Below are 13,594 nucleotides of genomic sequence, written 5' to 3'. Positions count from 1 at the left end.
TATATCACTATGACTGATTCACACTGATGTGTGGCAGAGACCGCCACAACATTGTAAGCGATTATCCTCCAATTTAAAAATATATATGTAAACAAATGCCCTTATAATAAATATCAAATGTGTACAGTAGAAAAATGGGAGATAATGGAATAATGAGAGGTATTTTGATAAAATCAGAAGGTTCAAAATTTGTAGCAAAATTTCCTTCCTTTCCCACTATTAAGAAAGTACAAACAATATTAATAGCTTTGAACATTTAAATGATATAAGATGATCATTTTCATTGTCAAAAAAAATGCCTTATACTTCAAGAAATTCTTACTTTGTTCGTGTCCAAGTCTAATTTCCCTTGAAAAAGGTCATTAATAGCAATTTTTCCTTCCAGACATTTCAAGAGTCTTTTTTGTCCCATATACTTTTCCTCAGTATCGGATAGTTCTCCAGCAGTTTCTTCAGAGTGATGAGATTGCTTCTCCAATCGTTTAGTGAGCATCTGCATTTCCTGCTGGAGGACTTCAGCTCTCTGTAGAGAAAAAAAAAAAAAATAGATAAAACACCCCAATGGTCCATGATTTCTATTTTCAAAACTATGTGCAAGTTCTACTTATATTAACATTGTAGTAATGAAATTAAAACTCTTCCTCATCGGAAGGAAAGTTATGACCAACCTAGACAACATATTAAAAAGCAGAGACATTCCTTTGCCAACAAAGGTCCGTCTAGTCAAGGCTATGGTTTTTCCAGTGGTCATGTATGGATGTGAGAGTTGGACTATAAAGAAAGCTGAGCATGGAAGAATTGATGCTTTTGAACTGTGGTGTTGGAGAAGACTCTTGAGAGTCCCTTGGACTGCAAGGAGATCCAACCAGTCCATCCTAAAGGAGATCAGTCCTGAGTGTTCATTGGAAGGACTGATGTTGAAGCTGAAACTCCTATACTTTGGCCACCTGATGCGAAGAGCTGACTCATTTGAAAAGATTCTGATGCTGGGAAAGATTGAAGGCAGGAGGAGAAAGGGACGACAGAGCATGAGATGGCTGGATGGCATCACCAACTCAATGGACATGAGTTTGAGTAAACTCCGGGAGTTGGTGATGGACAGGGAGGCCTGGCGTGCTGCAGTCCATGGGGTCCCAAAGTATTGGACACGACTGAGCGACTGAACTGAACACTAAGTTACTAAATAGATGAGTGGGGAAGATGTTTAAGAAGACTTAACATGTATAAGCTGGTTTTAAAAAAAAGAAACAAAGGTTTGATATACAAAAATAAGACATTTTAGTGAATACTGAGAAATAAAATAGTATAATGAATTTTAGGAGAGAGTGTGTAAAAAAATTGTAACTGTACAATAAGCATACTACTGTGTAGCAGGTTTTACTAACAAACTGAATTTAAGCAATACCTATTTTCACTTGAATGTTAGGATGAAGAGTGATGAAATTTTACTACAATAATTTGAACATAACAGGAGATATATCCACTTGAACTTGCTGGATCAATCTTGACAGACATGACCAGTAAATTCACACAAATGACTGACTTGATAATTTACTTCACTGCACTGACTAAACTGACCAGTGTTTGGTCATGACAGAAGCATTATCCTCACCACACCACTATGTTTAAGCTAACATTCACTGAGCTTACACTGACCTGTACTAAGCATTTATTATGTATTAATCCATTTAATCCTTATAACCATTCTGTGGTACACAAACTATATCCCCCCTAAACCCACTCCCACTCCTGCCAAAATTTACAAAACTGAGGCACAGAGAACATAAATAACCTGCCCCAAAGCACACATTCAGTAATCGTAGAGCTGGAATTCATACCCGGCCTCTCTGCTCTTAAATACCCCTACTGTGATAATGGACATCTTCATCCCTCTTATCACTATAGTAATAAAAATACAATCAGGGCCACAGGGTTCACTGACGACTAACATCAAAATCCACATCTTAAAACTAATTTGAAAGAGGAACTCATCTGTCGATACACTTACGGACTTCCAAGATTGCTCATTTGCACCAGTCTCCAGAAGGCTCTCTTTCACAGCTTCCTCTATGGCTGGTGTGGGCTCAGCACTGTTGCTGGGAAGAGCAGACAGCTGACTGAGGAATTTCTGATAGTGGGATCGCACTATTTTAGTTTTCCAGTTGTATGAACGTGGAGGTCTGTCTAACTCAAGTATTTGTTTTTCCTCATGGATCAAATCTTGTTGACACTTATCCCAAATTTTCTGTCCATCTTTTGGTCCTTCAGAGCAAAAAGTGTTCTCTCTCTCAAAATTTTTGACCAGGATAGCTTCATCCTTATCCTAAATATACCAACACACATGTTAAACTTCTCATTTGGAATTTAATATCGAGACATCTATTTCTGTCCTTTTGAAATATAGTCATAGTCATAATACAGTATAGTCATAATACAGAACTTGAGGAGAAAAGGCTTTCTATAGAAACAAAGAGTTACAGAGTTACAAGAGAGACAAGAGCATACTCACAAGAGTAAACTAGAACATCAAGAGGTATTAAAATACCTCTTTGGGGGCATGTGGGAAGGGCAAAAAACCTGATGTTATGGAGAAAGTATTTTGAGAACACAGGAAGTTTAACTTAGAGAAGTAGCTAACCAACTGCTCCAATTTATGAAGGAAGTGTTTACAGAATATTTTGAGGTAATAAATGTAGAAGGAAAGATAGAATTTCACAGCTCAGCATTTTGGTTCTCCTAACAAAATAACTGATTCAGGCAAGGATCATCAATGAATGCTAAGACTATTAACTGCAAAGTTGGCAGGGAAATGGATATTTTCATAAAGACTTAATTATGATTATAGAACATCATTTAATAGTAACAGCTTTGATAATGTAAAAGCACAGATAAGTCACATTTTTTCCCCCCAACCGTTCCCTTGTAAGCGCCCTGCTTTCACTGTAAACAGGAAAAAATAGAAGATAACGCAATACTACTCCTTCACCCTCCCTCTCCCGGGAAGATTCTGCCTTTATAAATTCTTCTTTTCACCTTCAATTCTGAAAACTGAGTAAATAAGTTTACTTTCTGGACTTTTTGTCATGTGAAACTTGGAGACAGAAGGGAAGCTAGAGTTGAAGTAATGATGGGTTTGTCTCACTAAAAGCCCAGGAAGGAAAAAAAAAAAAAAAGAGGTAGAATAAAAGAGCAGTGGAAGAAAAGGTCAGAGCTACACAGACTGGTGTGGGAGAGTTTTTCAGAGATATGACAGAGGAGTGAAAACATAGAAAGGGTTACTGTGAACTACTTGAAAGAGGTAATTAAAAATTGGAATTACTTTAAACTCTGAAAGTAGTTGCTGAATGTTTTAAGTGGAACCCTTCACATTAATTGGATCACAATGGAACTTATTTTACATTCAGAATATTATAAACCTGGAGAAGGGCATGGCAACCAACTCCAGCATTCTTGCCTCAAAAATTACACAGACAGAGAGGAGCCTGGCAGGCTACAGCCCATGGGGTTGCAAAGAGTTGGACATGACTGAAGCAACTTAGCATGCATATAATAAACAATTATAGTCTACGGATTTCAGAATAAACTTTTACCACTTCCTTGACAGTAATTCATCTCCCATCCTCCTTCAGCATTCCTCCATAAAACTTCTATTCATCCTGTGAATTGCTGTCTACTAGGGACCAGGCTAACCTCCTCCTTCTAAACCCAACTCATGCATACACCTAGATTTCAATATTCAGTGTGGATGATCCACCAGTTTAGTTTTGTGACCCTTGTGCCTCAGTTTCAATGACTTTCTTCTATACTCCTATTCAATCCTTATACACAAATCCAAAAACTCAGATTTTGTCAGCAGCAAGAACTACCCCATACCAGAAATTTAAAACTTCAACATTTCACTCTCTAACCACCACCTCCTCCCAGTTCTCTCACAGCTGCATTCCCTCTAACCTCCTCTTTAGTATCACAGAGACCTTCAGATCTGCCTTGCACTTTCTCTCCATACTTCAGAAACGCTTTCGGTTCACCATGCTGGACTTCCTTTTATCCTCCACAAGAAGAGGACCAACAAACCACTCAACATTTGCCAATTATCTCCTGGAATAACATAAAGTAACAAAAATCCTTTTTCTTCAAAAATCAATCCAAATTTGTTCTCACCTTTGTCATGAAACTATCCAAGGAATCTTCTTGTTCTTTCATACTCATATAAGGGGAGAATCTGTTAGCACCTCCTAACTTTTTCTCCAAAAGGTCTGCTTTTCGCTCTGCTCTTTTTCTTTCAATCAGATGTACTCTGTGTAAGATATTGGTAGGTAACAATATCATGAAACCAATTTTTCAAACTTCAAATAATAACAAGAAATATCCCCACTTAAAATAAATTAAATATGTGTACCAAATAAAAATGTATTCCTTATGAAAAGAGCTGTGCAAGTTCCCGGCTTAATTCTAGGAAGAGATGAGAAATGGTAGAGAAATGGAGAGAATGATTCCATGTTAAGTCTGTAGTAGTTCCCCTGGGAGAGGTCAATCTTGAAACCACTCTTTTTCAAGAGGAAATTTAAGTATGAATACATCTCTGCTCCTATGATAATATCGTGATGATCAGGAGGTTCCACATGGGTACAATTACCGTGGGCCTGTATTTGCAAGTTCCACATTCATGGATTCAAGCAGCCATGGATTGAAACTATTCAAAAAAATTTTTTTCAGAAAGTTCCAAAAGGCAAAAATTAAATTTATCTTACACAAGCAACCATTTACATAGGATTAGCTATTACAAGTAATCTAGAGTTGAGTTAAAGTACACAAGAGATGTGCATAGGTTATATGCAAATACTGTACTATTTTATATAAGGGATTTAGCATGTGCAGATTTTGGTACTCTCAGGGGTCCTAGAACCATCCCCTGCAGACACTGAGGCACAAGGGATGAAGGACAACTGTATTCCCATTTTAGTAACACCTGCATGGGCTCTTTAACTGAATCCCTGAATAGAGTTTCAAGAAAGGTAAAGGAATTAGAAATGGAAACAGAAAACAGCATATGTAAAAACCTGTTTTATTATCAAACACAAACAACTAATTATTTGGTTCTTGTTTTGATTAACAATTGATAGGTTTGGTAATATTTTCTACCTTGAAGCTAAGTTAAAGTTTCAGTCTACCTTCCATGTTTGTTATATTCTTTTCTATAGAAGATTTGCATCCTACAGAATTAGTGAATATGGGTCAGGTCAAAGAAAATATCTGAATTATCTAAGAGAAAATATAATTCAATAAAATTATATTGGAGACATGTAGGTCACACTCAAAAGGTCATTCCTTGTAATTATAGCCTTAGAATGACAGTAGACACAGAATGAGATAGAAACAATACTTTAAAAAATACTTCCCAAGAATTTTTGAAACCTGATGAAAAACATCAATTGATAGATTAAGTAAATTCTGCAAATCCAAAGTAGGATAGATACAAAGGCGGCCACACCAAGACATATCATCATCAAATTTCTACCAATTAAAAGTCAGATAAAAAAGCATATATTACCTTCTAACATATAGCTATAAGACTGAACACTGGCTTTTCAAAGTAAGTCAGTCAAAGTAAGTCAGTCAGAAGATAACCGAAGAACACGTTAAAGTGCAGAAAGAAAAAATACTGGCAACCTAGAGTTCTCAGTAAAAAAAAAAAAAAAAACCTTTCAGAAGGAAAAATGGAAAAATTCATCCTTAGAAGAACTGTATTAAATTGCAGAAAAACTACAGGCAATTTTTCAGGATAAAGGAAAACGATCCCTGGTGGCTACACAGAACTGTAGAAAGGAATGAAGAGCACCAGGAGTGAGTGTGGGGGTCAATAGAAATTAATACTGAAAATTAATATCTTATGAGATTTATAACATTTGGAAAAGTAAAATGTATCATAACAATAGTACAGGAGCATAAGATGGGTAAATAGAGTTACATTGTTATAAGATTTCTATTTTCGGATAACATAACAGCACTAATTTAGACTTTAATTGTAATCAGAAGGTCTAAGTTAAAAAGTTAATGATAATTTAAAAGATATTTAAAAATAACACAGGAGAAAAATAGTAATAAAAACTTGATTAATCTAAAAGAAAATGGTGGGGACTTCCCTGGTGGTCCAGTGGTTAAGAATCCACCTGCCAATTCAGGGGACACAGGTTTGACCTCTGGTCTGAGAAGATCCCATTTGCCATGGGGCAACTCAGCCTGTGTGCCACAACAATCGAGCCCATAAGCCACAACTACTGAAGCCCACACACCTACAACAAGCAAAGCCACCACAAAGAGAAGCCCACGCATCGCAACTACAGAGTAGCCTCTGCTCACTGCAACTAGAGTAAGCCTGCACACAGCAGTGAAGAACCAGCCAGCCAAAAATAAATGAATAAACAGTCAAAATGGATCAAAGATAAAATTTTAAGTATTAAAACAGTAACTATTAAAATAAAACATATGTGTAAATCTTTGTGATACGAGATTAGGTTTCTTTGCTATAACACCAAAGACACAAAATGACAAAAAAAAGGTAAGCTTCATCAAAACTCTTTGGAAAACAGCCTGGAAGTCGCTCAGAAGTAACCTCAAAAAGTTAAACATAGAGTTACTTTACAACCCAGCAATTCTACTCCTAAGGCATTTAACTAAGAGAAATAAAACTTACAGTCATGTAAGAGTTCACACAACAATGTACATAGCAGCTCATTCATAAAGTCCCTTGCAAAGGAAGCAGCCCAATGTTCATCAACTGATGAATGGACAAACAAAATGTGGTATAACCTTATAACAGAATATTATTCAGCCATAAAAAAATTAAGTACTGATTTAGGCTAAACATTGATGTATCTTGAAAACACTGTGCTAAATTAAAGAAGTTAGACACAGAGGCCATATATTGTAACATTTCATTCATATGAAATGTCCAGAAAAGGCAAGCCCAAAGAGAAAGACAGTAGACTGCTGGTTGTCAGAAACTGGAGAGAGTGGATTGGGGAGTAACTACTAGTAGACATGGATTTTTTTAGGGGTTGATGAAAGTGTTCTAGAATTAGAGTGTGGTGATGCTTGTACAACCTAGTGAATATACTAAAAACTACTAAATTGTATGCTGCAAAAGGGTGAATTTTAATGAAATGGAAATTATATCTTAATTAAAAATTTAATTTTGAGTCAGGCATGTTAAATTTTGTTATATTTAAATTCTGTGATCAGTCAGGAATATGAAGTTCATATAATATTTGCAAGCTTATGAAAAATGAATGAAATTTTTGAAAACAAACTAGAAAATTCCCTACCTTAGAAGATTTTCTAGTTCTGTAATTCTTTCAGTTAGATTCCAGTTGCCTCTTTCAAGACTCTGAATACTGGTGTTTTTCAAAGATTTAATTCTGGTTAGAGAAGCAATAAGTTCCTCTAAGTCCTTGATGTCGTCTTTCAGGGACATTATCTGGAATGACTGTTGCACGTTATTTTCTTTGTAAGTTTCTAGCTCACTCTTCATCTCTTGCAATGAAGTTTCTTTTATGAGAAGTTTGTTTCGAAGATTTCTTAGCTAATGAGAAAAGGAAAGTGTTATTTTAAGGTCATTTATAATTTTGGTTTTAGAAAATTCATGATTTTAAATCATTATGAGCATTTAAATTATACATTATACAACAAAATGAGGATTTTTGAATCTCCTAGCAGTAGATTCCAATATTAAATACATTTTTAAAAACTTATTAGGGCTTCCCTGGTGGTCCAGTGGTTAAGAGTCTGTCTTGCAATGCAGGGGACATGGGTTTGATTCCTGGTCTGAGAAGATCCCCAAAATGCTGCGAGGCAATAAAGCCTGCGAGCCACAACTAGAGAAAGCCTGTGCGCAGCAACAAAAGACCCAGCATTGCCAAAAATAAATTAATTAATTTAAAAAATCAGATCAAATTGACACAAAGGATTTGGAACAAATAATTTTAATCTCATCAGCATTAAACTTATGGTTCCCAAGGGGTAAAGAGGAGAGGGATAAATTGGGAGACTGAATTTGACATATACACACTACTATATAGAAAATAGATAATAAGGACCTACTGTATAGCACAGGGACCTCTAATCAATATTCTATAATGACCTATACAGGAAAATAATCTAAAAAAGAATAGACACACGTATAACTGATCCACTTTGCTGTACACCTGAAATTAACCCAACACTGTAAATTAACTAGGACTTCCCTGGTGGCTCAGGTGGTAAAGCGTCTGTCTACAAAGAGGGAGACCTGGGTTCGATCCCTGGGTCGGGAAGATTCCCCTGGAGAAGGAAATGGCAATCCACTCCAGTACTATTGCCCGGAAAATCCCATGGACAGAGGAGCCTGGTAGGCTACAGTCCATGGGGTCACAAAGAGTCGGACACGACTGAGCGACTTCATTTTCTGAAACAAAAAATTTTTTAAAAGATAGTTTGATACGTGTAGTGGAATATTCAGGAAAGTCTGAAAAAATTACAGCTTGTATAATGAAAAACTGTGATTGAGAAATATTTTGATTAAAAAGTCATGACTTTATGAATTACAAAAGAAAACAAAAACACCACTCTTGGATTACAAGCATACCTCAGAGATACGGCAGACCACTGATCCATGGGGAGAAGGCAATGGCACCCCACTCCAGTACTCTTGCCTGGAAAATCCCATGGATGGAGGAGCCTGGTGGGCTGCAGTCCATGGGGTCGCTAAGAGTCTGACATGACTGAGTGACTTCACTTTTATTTTTCACTTTCCTGCATTGGAGAAGGAAACAGCAACCCACTCCAATGTTCTTGCCTGGAGAATCCCAGGGACGGGGGAGCCTGGTGGGCTGCCGTCTATGGGGTTGCACAGAGTCGGACACGACTGAAGTGACTTAGCAGCAGCAGCAGCAGCAGCAACTGATCCATGGAGATTGTATTAGCAGGCATGAAAACAAATTTAACCTCATTGTACATCTCCATCAGAGCTCTTGGGTGACCAAGAGCAATAATATTTTGAAATGACTCTTTTTTTCTCTCAACAGTAAAACTCAACAGCAGGTTTAAAATACTCAGTTACCCCATGTTGTAAACAAATGTGCTATCATCCAGGTTTTGTTGTTCAATTTACAGAGTACAAGCAAAGTAGATTTAGAATAATTCTCAAGGGTTCTAAGACTGGATTGATCACTGACTTCAAGTGAAAGTCACCAGCGGCATTAGCCTCTAACCAGAGTCAGCCTGTCCTTTGAAGCTTTGAAGCCAGGCACCAACTTCTCCTCTCTAGCTATGAAAGCCCTAGATGGCATCTTCTTTCAACAAGAGGCTGTTTTGTCTACATTGAAAATTTGTTGTTTAGTGTGGCCACCTTCATCTTGACCTTAGCCAGATCGTCTGGATCTTATTGCAGCTACTATGTCAGCACTTGCTGCTTCACCTTGTACTTTTACATAATGGAAACAGCTTTTTCCTTAAACCTATGAACCAACCTCTGATAGCTTTAAACTTTTCTTCTGCAGCTTCCTTACTTCTCTCAGCCTTCTTAGAACTGAAGAGAGTTGGAGCCTTGCTTTGGATTAGGCTCTGGCTTAAGGGAATGCTGGGGCTGGTTTGATCTCTCTCCAGATCACAAGGACTTTATCCATATCAGCAATAAAGCTGTTCCACTTTCTTATCATTTGTGTGTTCACCGGAATAGCACTTTTAATTTCTTTCAAGAACTTTTCCTTTGCAATCACAACTAAACTGACAGTTTGGGGCAAGAGGCCTAGCTTTCAACCTATCTCAGGTTTTGACTTGCTTTCCTCACTGAGCTTAATCATTTCTAGCTTTTGATTTAAAGTGAGAGATCTACAACTCTTTCTTCCACTTTAACACTTACATGTCATTGTAAGGTTATAAATTGGCCTAATTTTAATATTGTTTCAGGGAATAGGGAAGCCAGAGGAGAGGGAGAGAGAGGGGGAATGGCAGGTAAACGGAGCAGTCAAAATTCCCAATATTTACCAACTAAGCTCACTATCTTATATGGGTACAGTTCATGGTGCCCCAAAACAATTACAATAGTAACATCAAAAATCACTGGTCACAGATCAACACAACAAATAAAACAATGAAAGAGTCTGAAATATTGCAAGAGTTACCAAAATGTGACACAGAGGCACAAAGTGAGCAGTTGCTGGTGGAAAAAGAGCCCTGAGCTGCTCAGACAGACCTGAGCAATGCAAGGCTGCCACAGACCTTTGATTTATAAAAAACACAGAATCTGTGAGGTGAAATAAAGTGGAACACAATAAAAGAGGTATGCCTGTTATTGTTGATGTTAAAGAATCCAAGTTTCTTATAAGTTTGATGTTGGATTTGGACATAATGAAACCTGAAATATATTTAGAACTTAACGAAATTTAGGTACCCCAAAACTCAAATAGAGCTTGTTGATAAAAACTGTCAACAAAGGATTTATATCTAGAATATATTAACATAAAGAACTCTAAATTCTCAAAAAACAATCTGATTTAAAAAAATGGGCAAAAGACTTTAACAGAAATTTTACCAGAAAGGATATACGGATGGCAAACAAGCACATAAAAATAGATTCAACATCACCAGCCATTAAGGATATGCAAATAAAAGCCACAGTGCAATAACACTCCCCATGTATTAAATATTAAAATATATAAAATACAAAACAGGGACAATGCCAGATCTGGTGAGGATGCAAAGAAACTGGATCACTCATATGTTGCTGGTAGGAAGACAGAATGGTCCAGATACTCTGGAAAATTGCTTGGCAGTTGCTTATAAAACTAAATATGCAAATACCATATGACCCAGCTATTGTATTTTGGGGCCCTTATCCCAGAGAAATGAAAAATTATGTTCACACAAAAATCTGTACATGAATGTTCATAGCAACTTTACTTTTGATAGCTAAAAAACCGGAAGTTATCCAGGTATTTGTCAACAAGTGAATGGTTAAACAAACTGTGGTATATACATACCACAATCTCAGCAATAAAAAGGACCAAACTATTGATACAACAGCTTGAACAAATCTCCAGGAAATTATGCCGAGTGAAACAAGCCAATCTAAAAAGGTTGTATATGCATGATTCTATTTGCAAAACATTTAAAAAACAGCTTTATTGGTGTACAATTCATAGATTTATCCATTTAAAGTACACAGCTGAATGGTTTTCGGTACATTCATAGAGTTGTGTAGCCATACTGAACTTTTTTTTACTTTTTAAATTGAGATATAATCCACACACTGTAAATTCACCCTTTATCGTTTACAATTCAGTTTTTAGTATGTTCACAGTTGTGCAACCATCACCGTGATCTAATTCCAGAACATTTTCATTACCCCTTAAAGAAATCCCATACCCATTAGTAGTTACCTCCAACCCAGCCCTTGGCAACCACTAATCTGTTCTCTGTTTCTATGGATTTGCCTATTCTGGACATTTTATATAAAGAGAATTACATAATATGCTGTCTCTTGTGACTGGCTTTTTTTTCACTTAGCATAGTGTTTTCAAGGTTCATCTATGTTGGAGCATCAGTACTTCATTCCTTTTCATGGCTAAATAATATTCTACTATATGGATATACCACATTTTACATATTTACTCATCAATGGATATTTGTGTTGTGTCTACTTTTTGGTTTTACAGAAAATGCTATAATGAACATTCATTTACAAGTTTTTATGTGAATATATTTCTAATTCTCTTGTGTTTCTACCTAGGAGTGTAACTGTTGAGTCACATGGTAATATGTTTAGCTTTTCAGTATATAACTTTTTTTTCCGGTATATAACATTTTTGAAATGACAGCATTTTAGAAATGGTGAAGAGATCAGTGGTTGCCAGGAGTTGGGATGGGAAGGAAGTGGATGTGCATATCAAATGGCAATGGGAAGGATCTTTGTGCTGTTAAAACTAATTGTTCAGTATTTTGACTGACTGTTTAGAACATAATACCCACAAACCAGTACAAGTAAAACTGGGGAAACCTGAATAATACTGGTGGATTGTATTGCATCAATGTCAATATTTAGGCTGTTACCTTTATAGTTTTGCAAAATTTGGAAGAAACTGTGAAAAGTTTACAAAGAATATCTTTGTATTATTTCTTAAAACTGCAAATGAATCTATAATTATCTCAATAAAAAGTTCAACTAAAATTAATAATAATTGGTTCTCATGATTTTTTTCTTTAGCTGCAAAATTTATATTGCCTCCATTCACCCCCTCCAGAACTGGTGCATTTACCACCTTTATATTATTTGCCTTGTTACTACACTAAGGGAAGAAAAATATCTGCAAAAAACAGTCATATTGCCCTCACAAATAGAAGTTTCCTTGAAAATCAAATTAAAAATACTGGCAAAACACATTAATTTTATCTTAAATTTAAGACAGTAGGCCTTATTATACATATTATCAGTAATTTTTCTTAACAAATTGTTAGACTTTTTTTTTTCCCTTGGATGAGCCTCACTGCTCTTGGGATCTTAGTTCTGAGACCAGGGATCTAACCCAGGCCTCCTGCAGTGGAAGTGCCAAGTGCTAACCACTGGATCACCAGGGAATTCCCTGTTTAACTTTTATTACTACAGCAGCCTACCTAGCACTATGCAAGAGTTTTAGCTCAATATCATATTCCCTAAACTAGACAATCCAATTACCAACTAAATTCTTTAATATTTATCCCTTCTGTATCTGCCTTTTTCTAAATATAGCTTTTTGCACCTGGTTCTCCATTATTGGACAGAAACACATGGTAATTATTTTTGTATGTCCCACAAAGAGATAATTATAACAGAAAGACTTAAATGTATGCATGAATAGAAAAACTGTCTCATCAAGACAATTGTGTTACTATAAAATTAAATAATAGGTTATTGGGAAAGGGAAAGATGACTCAAGCTGAAGGTATTCTATTGTAATCAATATACTTTTTTAAATTTTGTTTTTTATTTTATTTTATTTTTTGAAGTTTTTTTTTTCTTTTTCTTTTGGCTGTACAGCTTGTAATACTTTAGTTCCCTGACCAGGGACTGAACTCAGACCCTTGGCAGGAGAGTACGGAGTACTAACCACTGGACCACCAGGGAATTGTTTTTTTTTTTTAAAAAAGCTTGGAGTTAAATTGTCACTGATTTTTATTAAATTTAGAAAATGCCAATATGAGCTATGAAATACTTTTTCATGTATACAGTCTCCAAAATCAATTCACAATGAGGCCTTGTAGAACCTTTTAGAACCTTTGCAGACCTTGTAGAACCTTTGGCAAACAAAAACTATGTGTAGGTACCAAATGCTTTGTGTACATGTAAAAAATTGTTTTTAAGAAGTACTTGGAAATTCTATATGAATAGCTTACATATTTTCTTTAAATCTGTTTAAAGGTTTTTTATGAATTAGACATACACATGAACCCCTGGACACAGTGACCAAGTTAGGACACAGAAAACAGATGACCATCTACAAGCCCAGGAGAGAGGCCTCAGAAGAAACTAACCATCTTACCATGAAAAAAAAAAGTAATTATGCGAGGTGATGGATGTTAT

At 36.0% G+C, this 13,594-nt stretch overlaps 1 protein-coding gene across 9 annotated transcripts in view; it reads right to left on the bottom strand.

Annotated features, from left to right (window-relative positions):
* The window catches only part of LOC147364193 (coiled-coil domain-containing protein 170-like), a 38,927-nt gene that overhangs the window by 9,085 nt on the left and 16,248 nt on the right, over window positions 1-13,594 (bottom strand). For all 9 annotated transcript variants that reach the window (XM_086320290.1, XM_086320282.1, XM_086320283.1 and 6 more), the window contains 4 exons: window positions 7,326-7,582; window positions 4,162-4,297; window positions 2,009-2,323; window positions 323-523 (listed from right to left, as the gene is read on the bottom strand). In XM_086320290.1, coding sequence (XP_086176416.1) covers window positions 323-523; window positions 2,009-2,323; window positions 4,162-4,297; window positions 7,326-7,582 — 909 coding nt within the window. The remainder of the gene's footprint in view (window positions 1-322; window positions 524-2,008; window positions 2,324-4,161; window positions 4,298-7,325; window positions 7,583-13,594) is intronic.

The sequence above is a fragment of the Bos grunniens genome, chromosome 10, assembly GCF_055505025.1.
Source record: "Bos grunniens cultivar Pamir isolate PY7600 chromosome 10, Bosgru_T2T1.0, whole genome shotgun sequence".
NCBI classification, from domain to species: domain Eukaryota; kingdom Metazoa; phylum Chordata; class Mammalia; order Artiodactyla; family Bovidae; genus Bos; species Bos grunniens.
This window is presented reverse-complemented; position numbering and strand designations above follow the sequence as displayed.